The sequence below is a fragment of the Sphaeroforma arctica genome (genome assembly GCF_001186125.1).
Source record: "Sphaeroforma arctica JP610 unplaced genomic scaffold supercont1.1168, whole genome shotgun sequence".
NCBI lineage: Eukaryota > Ichthyosporea > Ichthyophonida > Sphaeroforma > Sphaeroforma arctica.
In genome coordinates this window covers 2,458-15,013 of record NW_014039390.1, presented here as the reverse complement: position 1 = coordinate 15,013, position 12,556 = coordinate 2,458, and the positions used below count along the sequence as shown (strand labels likewise).

General features: G+C 41.0%; 3 protein-coding genes across 3 annotated transcripts in view; 1 reads left to right on the top strand and 2 right to left on the bottom strand.

The window, feature by feature from the left end:
- Positions 1–996: 996 nt before the first annotated feature.
- On the top strand, positions 997–3,971 carry SARC_10198 (hypothetical protein). The gene is made up of 3 exons (XM_014295766.1): positions 997–1,087; positions 1,860–1,958; positions 2,727–3,971. Exons 1-3 carry the CDS (start codon positions 1,046–1,048, stop codon positions 2,865–2,867), a joined length of 282 nt encoding a protein of 93 aa, XP_014151241.1. The 5' UTR covers positions 997–1,045; the 3' UTR covers positions 2,868–3,971.
- SARC_10199 (hypothetical protein) lies at positions 3,151–3,487 on the bottom strand (the record flags this gene model as incomplete). The annotated part of the gene is made up of 2 exons (XM_014295767.1): positions 3,151–3,254; positions 3,283–3,487. 2 exons carry the CDS (start codon positions 3,485–3,487, stop codon positions 3,151–3,153), a joined length of 309 nt encoding a protein of 102 aa, XP_014151242.1.
- Positions 3,972–11,930: 7,959 nt separating the features above from the next.
- The window catches only part of SARC_10197 (hypothetical protein), a 2,848-nt gene continuing 2,222 nt past the window's right edge, over positions 11,931–12,556 (bottom strand). Inside the window, exon 3 of the mRNA XM_014295765.1 lies at positions 11,931–12,079. Coding sequence (XP_014151240.1) covers positions 11,958–12,079 — 122 coding nt within the window. The 3' untranslated portion in view covers positions 11,931–11,957. The remainder of the gene's footprint in view (positions 12,080–12,556) is intronic.

Below are 12,556 nucleotides of genomic sequence, written 5' to 3'. Positions count from 1 at the left end.
TCTATCGTAGCCTCTACTTTATTATGTGTGTAGTCTTGGTGTAGTCTTACTAATTAATAGTCACAATACTATATAGAGTGAAAAGTAAATTACTATACGTGCAACAACACTCACATATATATATATATATGTATATATATATATATGAGTGTGTGTGTGTGTGTGTGTGTGTGTATATATATATATGGGGTGTGTGTGTGTATTTGTGCGTATATATATAATATATGTATGTATGTATGTCTGTTTGTATGTATGTACGTACGTATATATATATATGTATATATATTATGTGTCTGTGTCTGTGTCTGTGTGTATATGTATATACGTATATACATATATACATATATATATATATATGTGTGTGTGTGTATGTTTGTATTTTCATATATCTATTTATATATAATATACATACATAATATATATATATATATATGTGTGTGTGTGTGTGTGTGTGTATGTATATCAGTACATTTACTTCTCAACCCCATCAGCATAACATAAATATTTGCTTGTACATACCGTGCCTTCAATGGCTCAGCTGAGTCGTTTTGTTGTTGACTCCAGGACGTCTGGCTGTATACAACGTTATCCTATCACATTTGTTGTAGTCTTATGCATCCAACGAATTTACAACGCATACTCTCGCATATATCAGCTGGCTTCAGTATATTTGAAAGTGTAACATAACCGTTAATTCGGCTTAAACCACCAAGCGTTTTGAGCTTAGCTATTTGGATATCGCTCTAAAGCCTAAATCCAGTATTCAGACGGCTACGGTTTGGTTTATGGTAATCGCACGCGCTATCCCCGCTGAGATCTATGGGCACGATTCAATTCGTTATATTGTTCGTTTGAGTCTTGCCATCTATTCGTTTCCTTGTACCGAACTGGCTTCCAACGCACCTAAAACACTAAAACCCTAGAACCTTAACTGGCTTTCGACGCACCTAACACCTTAAACCCATATAATTCTTAAACCCTAACTGGCTTCCAACGCAGATACTCTGGAGCGGATATAAACATTCTCGTCCGCGACGCTCTGTTTATGCCCGTGCGCAAAATCCAGACGGCCACACACTTCAAAAGGGTAGGCACCACTCAAACCCATCTGGAATGTAGTAGGCGGTCGAGATGGTCATTATTGTGTGGATATGTGTTGGTACTATTGGCATGTGTTTATGTACTATTGATATGCGGATAATCAGAACCAAGTGACATGTGAGGCGCGTGCTCTCTTGCTTTCCCCAGAAATAGGCTGCGTCTCATGCTAACTTCCCACTGTGCATAAGGCAATTCATTTGTGGCTGAATACATGCTGGACATCATTTTCTGGAATTTAAATAGCATTAGAGGCCTCCATAGGCGATAAGGATAACTTCCTACACTGCATTCAGTGCCTGTACTGGCAGTACCTGTACTATTAGATCCTGTACTAGCAGTATCTATACTAAGAGTACCTGCACTAACAGTACCTATACTATTAGTACCTGTACTATTAGTTCCTGTACTGTTAGTACCTGCACTGAGCTAGGCTGGCTTCGCCATGTCGATTACCTGTACGGCACAATATTCTTATATGTTGCTGCACGCTCGCAGAGGTGTCAATAAATAGGCTATCGGCCAGCGTGGGATGCGGGTATCTCTGCTTCGAAAATTGCCATAGGTTGTCGCGAAAGACAGGACGGTGGTCTCTGTCTGACCTTTGGTCACAAGCCAGTACTGCGGTTTCATTCCGTCACTCGCATAAGGAAAGCCCGGTATTGATAAGGTTTAATTCGACACTCAGGTCCACCCAGCATAGCCTAACCAAATGTTTCACGCGTGTACTAATGATCTGTCCCTATTTGGTTTGTATCAAGGTTCAAGCGGCGGCCAGGGACAATCCCAATGCCACGTCATCGTATTTGACTCCCTGTAATCCGGCAGATAGGGGAGCACAGCCCATGACGTGGATGAAGGTAACAACTGTCCGTTAACTCTCCAAGAATATTGAGTCTGTGTCTGTGTCGTATGTGTCTGTGTCTGTGTCGTATGTGTCTGTGTCTGTGTGTGTGTGTGTGTGTGTGGAGATCAGAAGTCCTAACGGATTGGGTGGAGGTCGTTGGCACCTGAATATATAAATACAACGACTTCTAGATTGAAAGGGGCTTTTGTGTTAACCTATAGGTTGTGATGTTGAATTTGCACAGTTAGCGGCACCAGAAGCCCATAGTTTGAACGCGAGGTACATTTGAACAAATGTTTGGTTAGAAACCAAATATATTTCCTTGAGTGCGCCCATACATATACGTCCGTGTTGTCATCGATGTTGATAGGTCATGTTGTGCATTCTGTGGATAGCTTGTGCTATTTTAGTTTCAGTTTAGCAATCTTCTCTGCTACACTCTAGGGAGCACTGATACACTTATGGCCTGTCTGATAGCGTTTACTAGCTTCCATACAAACACTCGGGAAACTTGTTCTGTGAAATATTTTCCATGCGTGACATCTGCCTATTTAACCTACTTCATACATTGCAAGTTGTGCTGAATTTGATCGGCTGTCTGGGTCGTAAGAGTGAGTATATGGCACCTGGTGTACCGTGTGGAAAGACTGTTGCTAGCTTTTATTTACGTACAAAAGAACCTGCTTGTATAATACAATCAATCTGTATACGACTTATGTATTGGTGCCTGGTAGGTAGTCTCCTTATCGAGTGTTCTGCTGTTATCATATGATCTTTGTAGGTGGATGGAGATGAGCTTCTGGAGCCAGTTGTGTGCATGGATGATATGAGGGGGGCCTTACGAACGGTTAAACCTACTGTGGGACATGACGACCTGAAAAAACACGTGGACTGGATGAACGACTTTGGTCAGGAAGGCTGATGTGTCCAACAAATAAAACTAGGATCTTTTCAACAATATAGGTTGGGTGTGAAATTCTGTAATGATGAAATAAAGCACTCATGCGCTAATTGCTGACAGTCGCATTTCGAAAAGTCTTTAAATTCATTCTAGAAAGGCTTCACATGCAATAGCGCTAATCAGTGGACTGAACCAGGCATGACCGAGAGTGTCTATCTGCAAATCCCCCGTTGTATAAGAAAGGGCTCTCTGCCGCATACGTTTCAACTGCTCTGCCGGGCAACGGTCCTTGACCTTTGACCCACTATTTCTCTACTAGAGTGTAGGGAGCAGGTGCTCTGAACTTCTGAAGTGTGAGGCTCTGGCTTCTGGCCCGCTGCGCCGCATTGAAAGTGCTAGACATCAACACTACAGGAAACAAGAAATCATGGTATACCCCTATCCAGTACTAGCTGTTTGATGACATCAAACCCCGTTGAGATCTCTCCCCCGGATTTGAATGACTGGTAGCGCTTTGTCGGTAATCCAGCTACCATAGCCATACCAGAAGTCTTCTCAGTCTCCGAGTATTGCAGCTGCGTATTCTCGACTCCATTGATGATATCCAATTCGAGTATTTGTTCCAAAGTTATACTCAACATTCAAGTTTTCCGAATGTCTTAATCCGATAGTTTCTCCACCACGGCGAGTGAGACCTCCTGGAATACGGACAATAAAACAAGCTCCACACGCCAACTTAGCAGCACCCGTACACATCACCACTCCTGATGCTGAGTAGACACATATAACTGTTGTATCCTTATTTTCAAATAGAAATATGAAGCATCCATTACTACCTGCTACCCCATTTAAACACTCCATTCTTTCGTGTCAACCGCATAACTGGTTGCATAATGATAGAGTAGCTGGGTATTCCACGTAATCCCAAACGCTCATGCTCCTTGACATCGAGATCTTCCAGAACGGCACACTCACGGGAGGTGTCAATAAAACGTAATGTCCTATGTCTCATAATATGCACTACCCCTATGTGCATATACTGACTATAACAAGAGGTTCGCAACCCCCTGCTGTATCTGAATTTTACGCTTATTAGCTTTCGCTGTATCCTCTTTAAGATCAAACATTCTATTTTTGCAATATAAATATTTAGAGGGGCCATAACAGAATATCAAAAATCTCTCCCCATGCACAACTTACCCCTGTTCGCTGTACCTGTAACTGCACACGATCACTAACATAGACCAACATCAGATCTACTTGTGACGCATACCATGACGTCACATACTGAGTTTCAAGTCTTGTACGTCGATATGTATCAATCTTACCCAGGCAAGGTACACGAAATTTCAACTGAAGGGCTTATATATGGCATGCTGAAACTTGAAGACCGGACACGAGCTGAATTTTGTTCCGAGAGCACACCAGACTTTCTCGAAGCGTCCTAGTTCTGTAGTAAAATTTAGTTGATCAAATAGTCAGAGGGCATCAGCGAGTAAGCGGACAGCCGCAAATTGCATAAATGAATGAACCCATATACTTTAGTCTGCAACTGATTGCGTGAGACCAAGGGATCGAAGCTTGTCTGCAAGCTCATGATTCCAAATTCTGCCGGCCTGTTTGAGGCCATAAAGGCCACGTCGAGGGCGGAGGACAATATTTGAGGGATAGTGGCCAAGGGAATCGAACCTCTTGGGAGGAAACATGAAAACAGGGGCGTCGAGGACGCCATATAAAAAGGCGGAAGTAACATCGAAATGGTGGACGCTAAGGCCCTCGAAAGCAGCTAGGGTAAAGAAGAGGCGGAGGGCAGTGGCAACAATATTCCTGCTCATCCCCTCGTGCCACCATTCGCGCTTTATAGCGTGCTAACCGCCCATGTTCATCGTGTTTGAGTGCAAACTCGTATTTACTATGTGTAACTTTTGCGGACGGTGGGACAGGGGAGAGGAGGTCAATGTCAGCCAGTTCATTTCTGATGTGATTCTGTTGTTTGGTTTCGATAGCTAGACCACGAGAGGTTCCAGTTCTATTTCATCTTGTGATATATGATGGTGGGTAGAAGGAGAGGTAGAGGGAAAAGAGGGATGGAAATGACCAGACGGTAAGGTTGGCGGTCCGGAGAAAAATACTGAGTTGGTTGCAGAGGAGAACAGATGAGTTCAATTAGCGGGTATTTCATAAGAATATGGAGAGGAGAAACGAAAAGCTACTTTACCATCTGCCCCTACTGTGCACTTTCTTCCGGGAAGAATGTATTGTCTTGGGTGTTCATGATCATCTGTGTAGCGATATTCTGCATATGTTAACTTTGGTGGATATTTCTATGCTTTAGACTACGTTATATAAACTAAGATACAATTTAAGTCAGTTAGGATTTAGGCTTAGCAGTGGTAGCTTGTGTAAGAATGATCAGGATAAGAGCCTTAATGTCCTCGATAACACAGGACGTACCTCTAGCTGTTCTTTATTGAATAATTTTCACTAAAAGTACTAAATGCTCATGACAACAAGTCTAATTTGTAGATAGACATAAGAACGTCAGTCAAGTTAATACATTAGCAAATATAAATAAAGTTCCATCTGAAGAAAAGATAAAAAAAGAAAAAGACTTCTTGGATTTTGGAGATTGGCGGGAATACCAAAACCTGTAAGTAGTAGTTCAGAGATTACAGGTTTTGGTTTGTAATATCCTACATCTACTACCGATTCAAATAGATCCAAGTAAATGAGTCATACCAAATACTCAGGCTATTGGAGCCATTAAAGTGAATTTAGAACACTTTGGAAATATTGGAAAAGGAACTTGTAATTTTTTTTTAAATACAAATAAAAACCAATGTGTTATCTCATTTGATCTTGATATTTTAGACTGACCGGAATCCGTATTTCTACACATAGTGTAGCAGCTGGTAGTGGAATTAAGCCAACCTAGTAAAGATGTTTTGGCGTTGTGGGTCTTTTTGAAGGAAGGTGTGATAAGGCGTCTGGAGTTTTTCTTGTTCAGCCAAGATGGCGTTTCGGAGGTAGTCAGCAAATACCTCTACATAGCCCCAAAGGGGGAGAGCAACACGGACAATGTTGTTAAGGGTGTCGTGTGAGTTTTCCATCTTAGCATTTTGTGTGGTGTGGATGCCAAAGAGTGTGCCTGCATCAAACATATTGAGTGCGTAGACATTGTCTGGGGGTAAGTGACCTTGGAGCTCGATGCGGAATCGTTGTCCAAGACCATAGACGGTGTTAGTTGATTTATAGAAAACAATCTTAGCCCGTAGTTTCCCTTCTATGCATATATTGTAATGTTTGGGAAACTCGGATTAGCTTTCACGAAATAAATCGCTGAAGAGTAGTCGGCACCAGGGGAAACGTGGCTTTAAAAGGAGCAAACTATAGCTAAGAGGGAGCATAATCATGCGGCAAGTAACGAGCCAGATTTGGTGTTGGCGTAAATCATCTCAAAGATATCAGTCCATTAAGGATTGGCGTTGTTGCATTCAGGAATGAAATCTACGTGGCAATAGTCCAGGGAAATACCCGTACTATCAAGTGAGGCATATTTAGGAATTTGGCTGGTATGTTTGGTGGCACATAAGTTATTGGTTGGTTTGTAATTTGATGCTGTAAACCTGGACTCTGGAAAGAATGAGAGTTGTTTCTAAGCGCCAAAGATGAGAGGTCTTTTGATCGCCAGGAAATGTATTGGAGAAACCGGCATACTGAAGATTGTATTGGGCTAAGATAGCTTGTGCAGTAGTATGATCAAGGTATATGAGGCCAAGTAGTGAACGTTGACCACGACAAGAGATATGCGTGATTCTGTTGTCCGCTAATTTAAGCAGAACGTTTTCGTGTCCATTGTCAGTGAGATGATGATGGAAGAGCCGAAGTAAGATCCATGTCGTCGTACTGCGACAGTGCATACGGCTATGCCGATGCCGGCCTTCTCATTCATCCACATTACAGCCATCAGGGGCAAGGAGTGTCCAGACTTCAACAACGAATTTGGAAGAACGTGATGTAGAGAGTATGTTGAATCGAAATTATGATTAATCGGAATAATTTCCTATAACCTATAGGGATAATATTATTTATTTCAACAATGACAGGTATGTATGATACAATATATGAACATATGGTATGGCTCTCATAGTCGTTGTAGTGGTTCAGGAAAGATTGATGGGAAGAAGTGGTCAGTAAATTCCCGTTTGAAGCTTGGGCCAAGTGAGTCGACAATGGAAGATATGTGCTGAGTCAATTCGGGCCGGTGTTGACAAAACACTGTTACTATCGAATGTTCCATATATTCGCTTGCTGAACTACTAAGTAGAGTACCCACCTCTGGGGTACGGATCGGGTCTACGCCGTGTAGTGCCGCGGTATGAACCTATAGCGACCCGTCAAATATAATTATATCAACGAATAAACTTTATTGCTGTCTGTGTGCTAAGCTTATATCAAACACTAGAATTAATAAACCAGTATGGGGTCTTCGAAATTTCGAGTCATACTGTCCTGATTGTAAAACCTAGTTTGATATATGAAGTAGACACAGGAAAAACTTGGTTAGGGATCAACCTTGAGTCAGCGGCGGAAATTTCAGAGCCGAATTCTAAAACAGCCTATGGAATGTAATAATATATAATAAAATCTTAATGTGCACAGAATCTTTTACATTTATGGACAAGCAGGTTTTTATTTGTCTATATCAACAAAGTTGAACAAATAGATCTGTAAATTGAAGTATCTTATTAAAAAAAGTACTAATGAAATCTTGATCTCTAGTAGTGACTCTAGAGTAGTCTCTGGAGACACTCTCTCTAGAGAGAGAGATACTGAATAGTGAACAGAAATCGCTTTTTTGGTTGTCAGGGTTTAAATATATATTATATATCACTAGTACCGAGAAATCCTACGAATCGTAGGATTTTCAAAAATTTGGCCCTAAATTTTTTGATTTTTTTTTGTTGACATCCTACGATTCGTAAGATTTTGACGGACTTTGACTTTGGCCCTTATTTACACCCATTTAGAAATGTCTTAGGCCTATTCTCTATGTCGCAAATGAAAGACAGAAAAATTCTAGCCGAAATCGGTAAGCGAAACATGGCAATCAGTCGAAAACTCCCTTCACAGCAATCGTTCAAACACAGCAATTCAGACAAACACCCATAACCTTACTACTAGCTATATGTAACCCAGGTGTAATAGTACTGTAAACAGTCGTTTAGATAGTTAATTAGCATTATTTTGCATTAGTTAGCATGTCAGATAATCCATTAGAAGTAGAGAACCCTTCACCAGATACGGCAAGGCGTAACCAACATAGGAATCAACATTCCTACTCAAGGACATTAACTGCATTGCATGAACATGCGCATGCACAGAATATCGAATATAGGAATTTCGATACTTCCAATAATGTTTTATACGCACAAAGCGCAAGAACACAACATACTAACACACAACTATCTGTAAACTCGCACAGTAATTACATGTCGTACACACAACCAGATTTGATGGATTGCTTCAATGGGATGCAATCGCAACAATCGGCATTTCACGATAGTTACATACCAGCAGACGATACTTGTGCTAGAGCTGACTACAACGTTAACAGATGAGATCCTATATATTACACATCATTAGAAAACAACAGTCATCGATATAATGCTGAGAAGACTCAGTCCTACACAGATAGACACACCGCACACAGATGAGCATCGCAATGGGGTCGGGAACTCGGGATTCGGGAACTCGGGATAAGATTTTAGATCATCACAACAACCAAGCGAGAGTTTATAAGAAAAGACTGGCAACGACAGAAATATAATTTGTTTTTGTTTTAGGTCCGTTTTCGTACTCAGAGCACAAAACAAAACAAAAATCAAAATAAAACCATGTAGTCCTCTGTGTGAGACTGTGAGGTCGGATTTTAGACTTCTGACATCTGAAGTTCTGAGGTTCTGCGGGGGTGTCCTCTTTTAACAGGATCAGAAAATTCCGATTTTGAGCGTTCACCAATGGAGAGGCCGCAAAGGTTTATTTTGAGAAAATATAATGAAATTTTTATGGACGGGGACAAAATTTTGAGAACAAAAATTATTCTCGAAATTTGGAATCAGAATCAGATTATCAGAAGTACGAACATATTCAGAAGTGTTTTTCTTTAAAACAAAAACAAAACAATATGTGGGAACTGCGATTTTTTGGCCATAAACGTACTTTCAAACTTGTACATTGCACATTTGTCGATTTTTTTTACACTTCTTCTATTCAGTAGAGACTGAGAGAGAGGGGGTCATGAATCCATGAAGGTGTCTTTCAGAGAAATGATGACTTGACGAGTCACTTCTCTCAAGATTCTCAACAAATCGCACCCAAAATTGCCAACAGACCCAAATTTTCATAAAGTACACAATACAAGTCATCATGCTCCAAAATTGTACTTTCTGTCCTCTCTGATTCTATTTCTGTGCAGAAATTTCTGATCACAATTTTTAAAGACACCCCATGGGCCAGACCTCATTACGTTATCATATGTTGATGAGAACGTTTTGATTTCAATACGTTGCAAGGCTACATGCATATATCTTGGCCAGAGATTTTTTTCGATTTTTTTTCTTAATTTCGACCTGGACCTATTATAAAAAATTGGGCCATAGAAACACACCCGACCTACTGGCATTTAAAAGCTGTCACTAGCATGGTAGTCAGCCGTTCGTATGGTGTAAGCATAGCCAGACACCAGTCTTGCATTTAACGGTTTATTCTCTCTGTTTGGCGGGTTAACTGACAGTGACAGCCCGACAGGGTTGCGGTCTATGGGAGGACAAAAACTAATACCTGGATCTTGGACCCACATTGATTTTGGGGCCGCTGTTTGCTATGAAAAGGCTACGTTTTTCATCTACTTTTTGGTTTCAAAATGTTGGAACGTTCAACGTAATGAGGTCTGCCCCAGGCCCTGCCCCATTTAATGTACAAAAAAAATTTCCCCATGAACCAGCGGGCATCGAGTGTTCGAGACATTTTTGTATTGGTCTTTTAAACATACGGAACCTAACCAGTAATCTATGCGACTGGCGACACATAGCTTTTCTCTGGGAAGAGTGGACTCCGGACTCTAACTCCTGGACGACCTTTGGAGTCTGCCTGTCTCTGCGTGGGGCAATGGGCAATGGAGTAACAATAGGCTCTCTGCCTTTCGTGAGTGGGGAGATTTCAGATTCTGGAGTCTGGAATTCTGGATAGGTCTGGAATCTGGAGTCTATTTACTCTAAAGAGTAGGGTCTCGACTTTGTTGAAAAGTGGACCACCGCTTTGACATGAATACTATCTTATTCTTAATTATTAATCAAGTTAGGAAAAAATTGCGATTTAGTTTTGGATTTTGCCAATTTGGGGTTAAGTATTAATAGAAATTGGGTTCACATTCTTAATTATTATAAAATATTTATGTGCTTTTACAAAATGCAATAAGAAAACGTACAGATCGATACATAATAATGACAAGGTAGCTCCAGTCTCCAGTCTCCAGTCTCCAGTCTCCACTCTCCAGTCTCCAGTTTTAACCCCTAAAAATAAATTCCTAATGCATACTTCTTATTTCTTGATAAGCCAGTTTTCTGTTTCAATTTGATTTCTTAATACTGGTCGACATATTTTAAGTAAGATAGCTTTCATATTTCTTAAACATTTATTATTTGGCGCCCAATCACATGGAGATGTTTTAGCTTGTATAGGTGGACGTACGCCGGGGTTGCATCTTGGATTGGGCTCATAGCAGCAATTTTGACTACGTTGAGTTGTATCGATGCCGTGAGGTATCAGCTTGCGATGAATAAGTTATAAACGTCGGAATCATGTACGTCTTGCTCGCTATACTGAGATACTCGTTCCTATCACGGAACATAGCTGTGTCGTTCGTCGACTGGCAACGCTCTGTTTCTGTGTATGTGGTGTGTGGTGTGTTAACAGTAGCAATAACGGTGCTTTATGCAACAGTGTTTAATGCATCGACGCCAAGCAAAGCGTCAACATTGGGGCGTGTATTTACAGTCATATATGCCACCCAATTTACGATATGCATGGCTACAATGGTCCTATTTGGCCAACTGGCTGGTATAGTTTTTGGCCTTGCAAGGAGTCGTGATTTGGATCTCTCATTTGTTTTTCTCAACAGTCAGCCCTTGGGTGAAAAATCTATTGTGTACAGCGCTAGAGGTAGGCCTAGCGGTTGTACAGCATCATCCTCAGTAACAACAGACACATATCCCCAGCCTGCACCATGACTCAACATCATCCTCAATATTACAACAGATACACAACCCCAGCCTGCACCATTACTCAGCATCATACGCAGAACTGAAGCAGGGAATACAGTAAACATCTCAGTTGACAAGTGTACAAGAGCATCGTGCTCGTAGAAACAAATCATGCGGCAAACAAACCGATCATGCAGACTGAAAGCAGTTATTGATACTTTTCGGGGTTGTTTTTAGAAAGTGGTGTGGCCAAACAAAGTACATGATGAGCAGAGTATGGGACGCGAAAGTAGAGGATCGCTTCCAATTGTGGAGTCAACGTATCGGCGACGTTCACTTAGGGTGAAGCGCGGTTTCGCATGCTATACAAAAATGAGAAGTATTTCACGTCTGCTGAAAGTAAGGCACTACACTTTGGGCCCCCACGAGGACCTGCAGGTGTGGTACACCAATGAGCTCTGATTTGATATTAAACTGTACAACTATTGAATGGGAAATTCAGCAATAAGAGCAGTATATCATTTTTATAAAAACTCACTTAACCTTCGCTTCGTCGTAGTGATTAGGTTTTGAGCAGCAACGATTGTGCAAGATACACATTAACGACACAGGATATTATAACCGATACTTGGAATATAGCTATCATAAAGTGCCAAAAACTATAATTCTGAACAAATGGCGAGTTTATATCGCGTGAGCACAAGCGGGAAGATCCTTTGCGACGTCTTTGTTCGATTTCTGCTATGGTTTAATCCATCTAGACTAACATAGAGGTAGGTACCACAATCAATGTATGTACTTTTAGACACTGAGATGGATACTTGGGAGAAACTTTATTTGGATAATGCTATGAATAGTGCTCGGTGGGGCTTTGTGGCGTGCTTGAACTCGACATGTTGGAGCTGGAGACATCGCCACTGGGAAGCAGCAGCATATCGCGTGTGTCCTCTTCTCCAAACGACCATTGCACTGAACATAAATGTCACACAGATAAAGTTTAAACATGGAGGTCGCAAGCTGAGGAGATGTAGTGGCAAAACGACATGTATACAAAACAACAAGGTAATGCTGTAGAGCACCAAAATATACATCAGGCGTTGCGCAGAGTGAACTAATACAAAGTTTGTATCACAAAAAGGTACAGAAAAAAATAATACTAACAACGTAAAAATGAAGCATAAAAAGGAAGCAAGAGTAAAGTTGGTAACAACACAGACATTAAATAGCAGTGCAACTGTAATGACAGACATGAATACGCGCATGAAAAGAAGCGTACAGTCAGAATAGAAACGGGCAGATAAAATATGAATGGTATTTGACGAGTAAGTGGTGATAGGCACTTCAGACAGCAACACTTCAAGCAAACAATACGATTACTTGTAGCAATAGCTTGAAATTATGGCATTTTGACGCATGAGTACTAAATGCATCGATTTACTATATATA

Excerpts from the sequence above, each read along its gene's own strand:
- SARC_10198 (XM_014295766.1), top strand. The coding sequence starts at position 1,046 with ATGCCCGTGCGCAAAATCCAGACGGCCACACACTTCAAAAGG. Across the intron at positions 1,088-1,859 it reads CGGCCACACACTTCAAAAGG|GTTCAAGCGGCGGCCAGGGA; the intron begins GTAGGCACCACT and ends GTTTGTATCAAG. Across the intron at positions 1,959-2,726 it reads AGCCCATGACGTGGATGAAG|GTGGATGGAGATGAGCTTCT; the intron begins GTAACAACTGTC and ends TGATCTTTGTAG.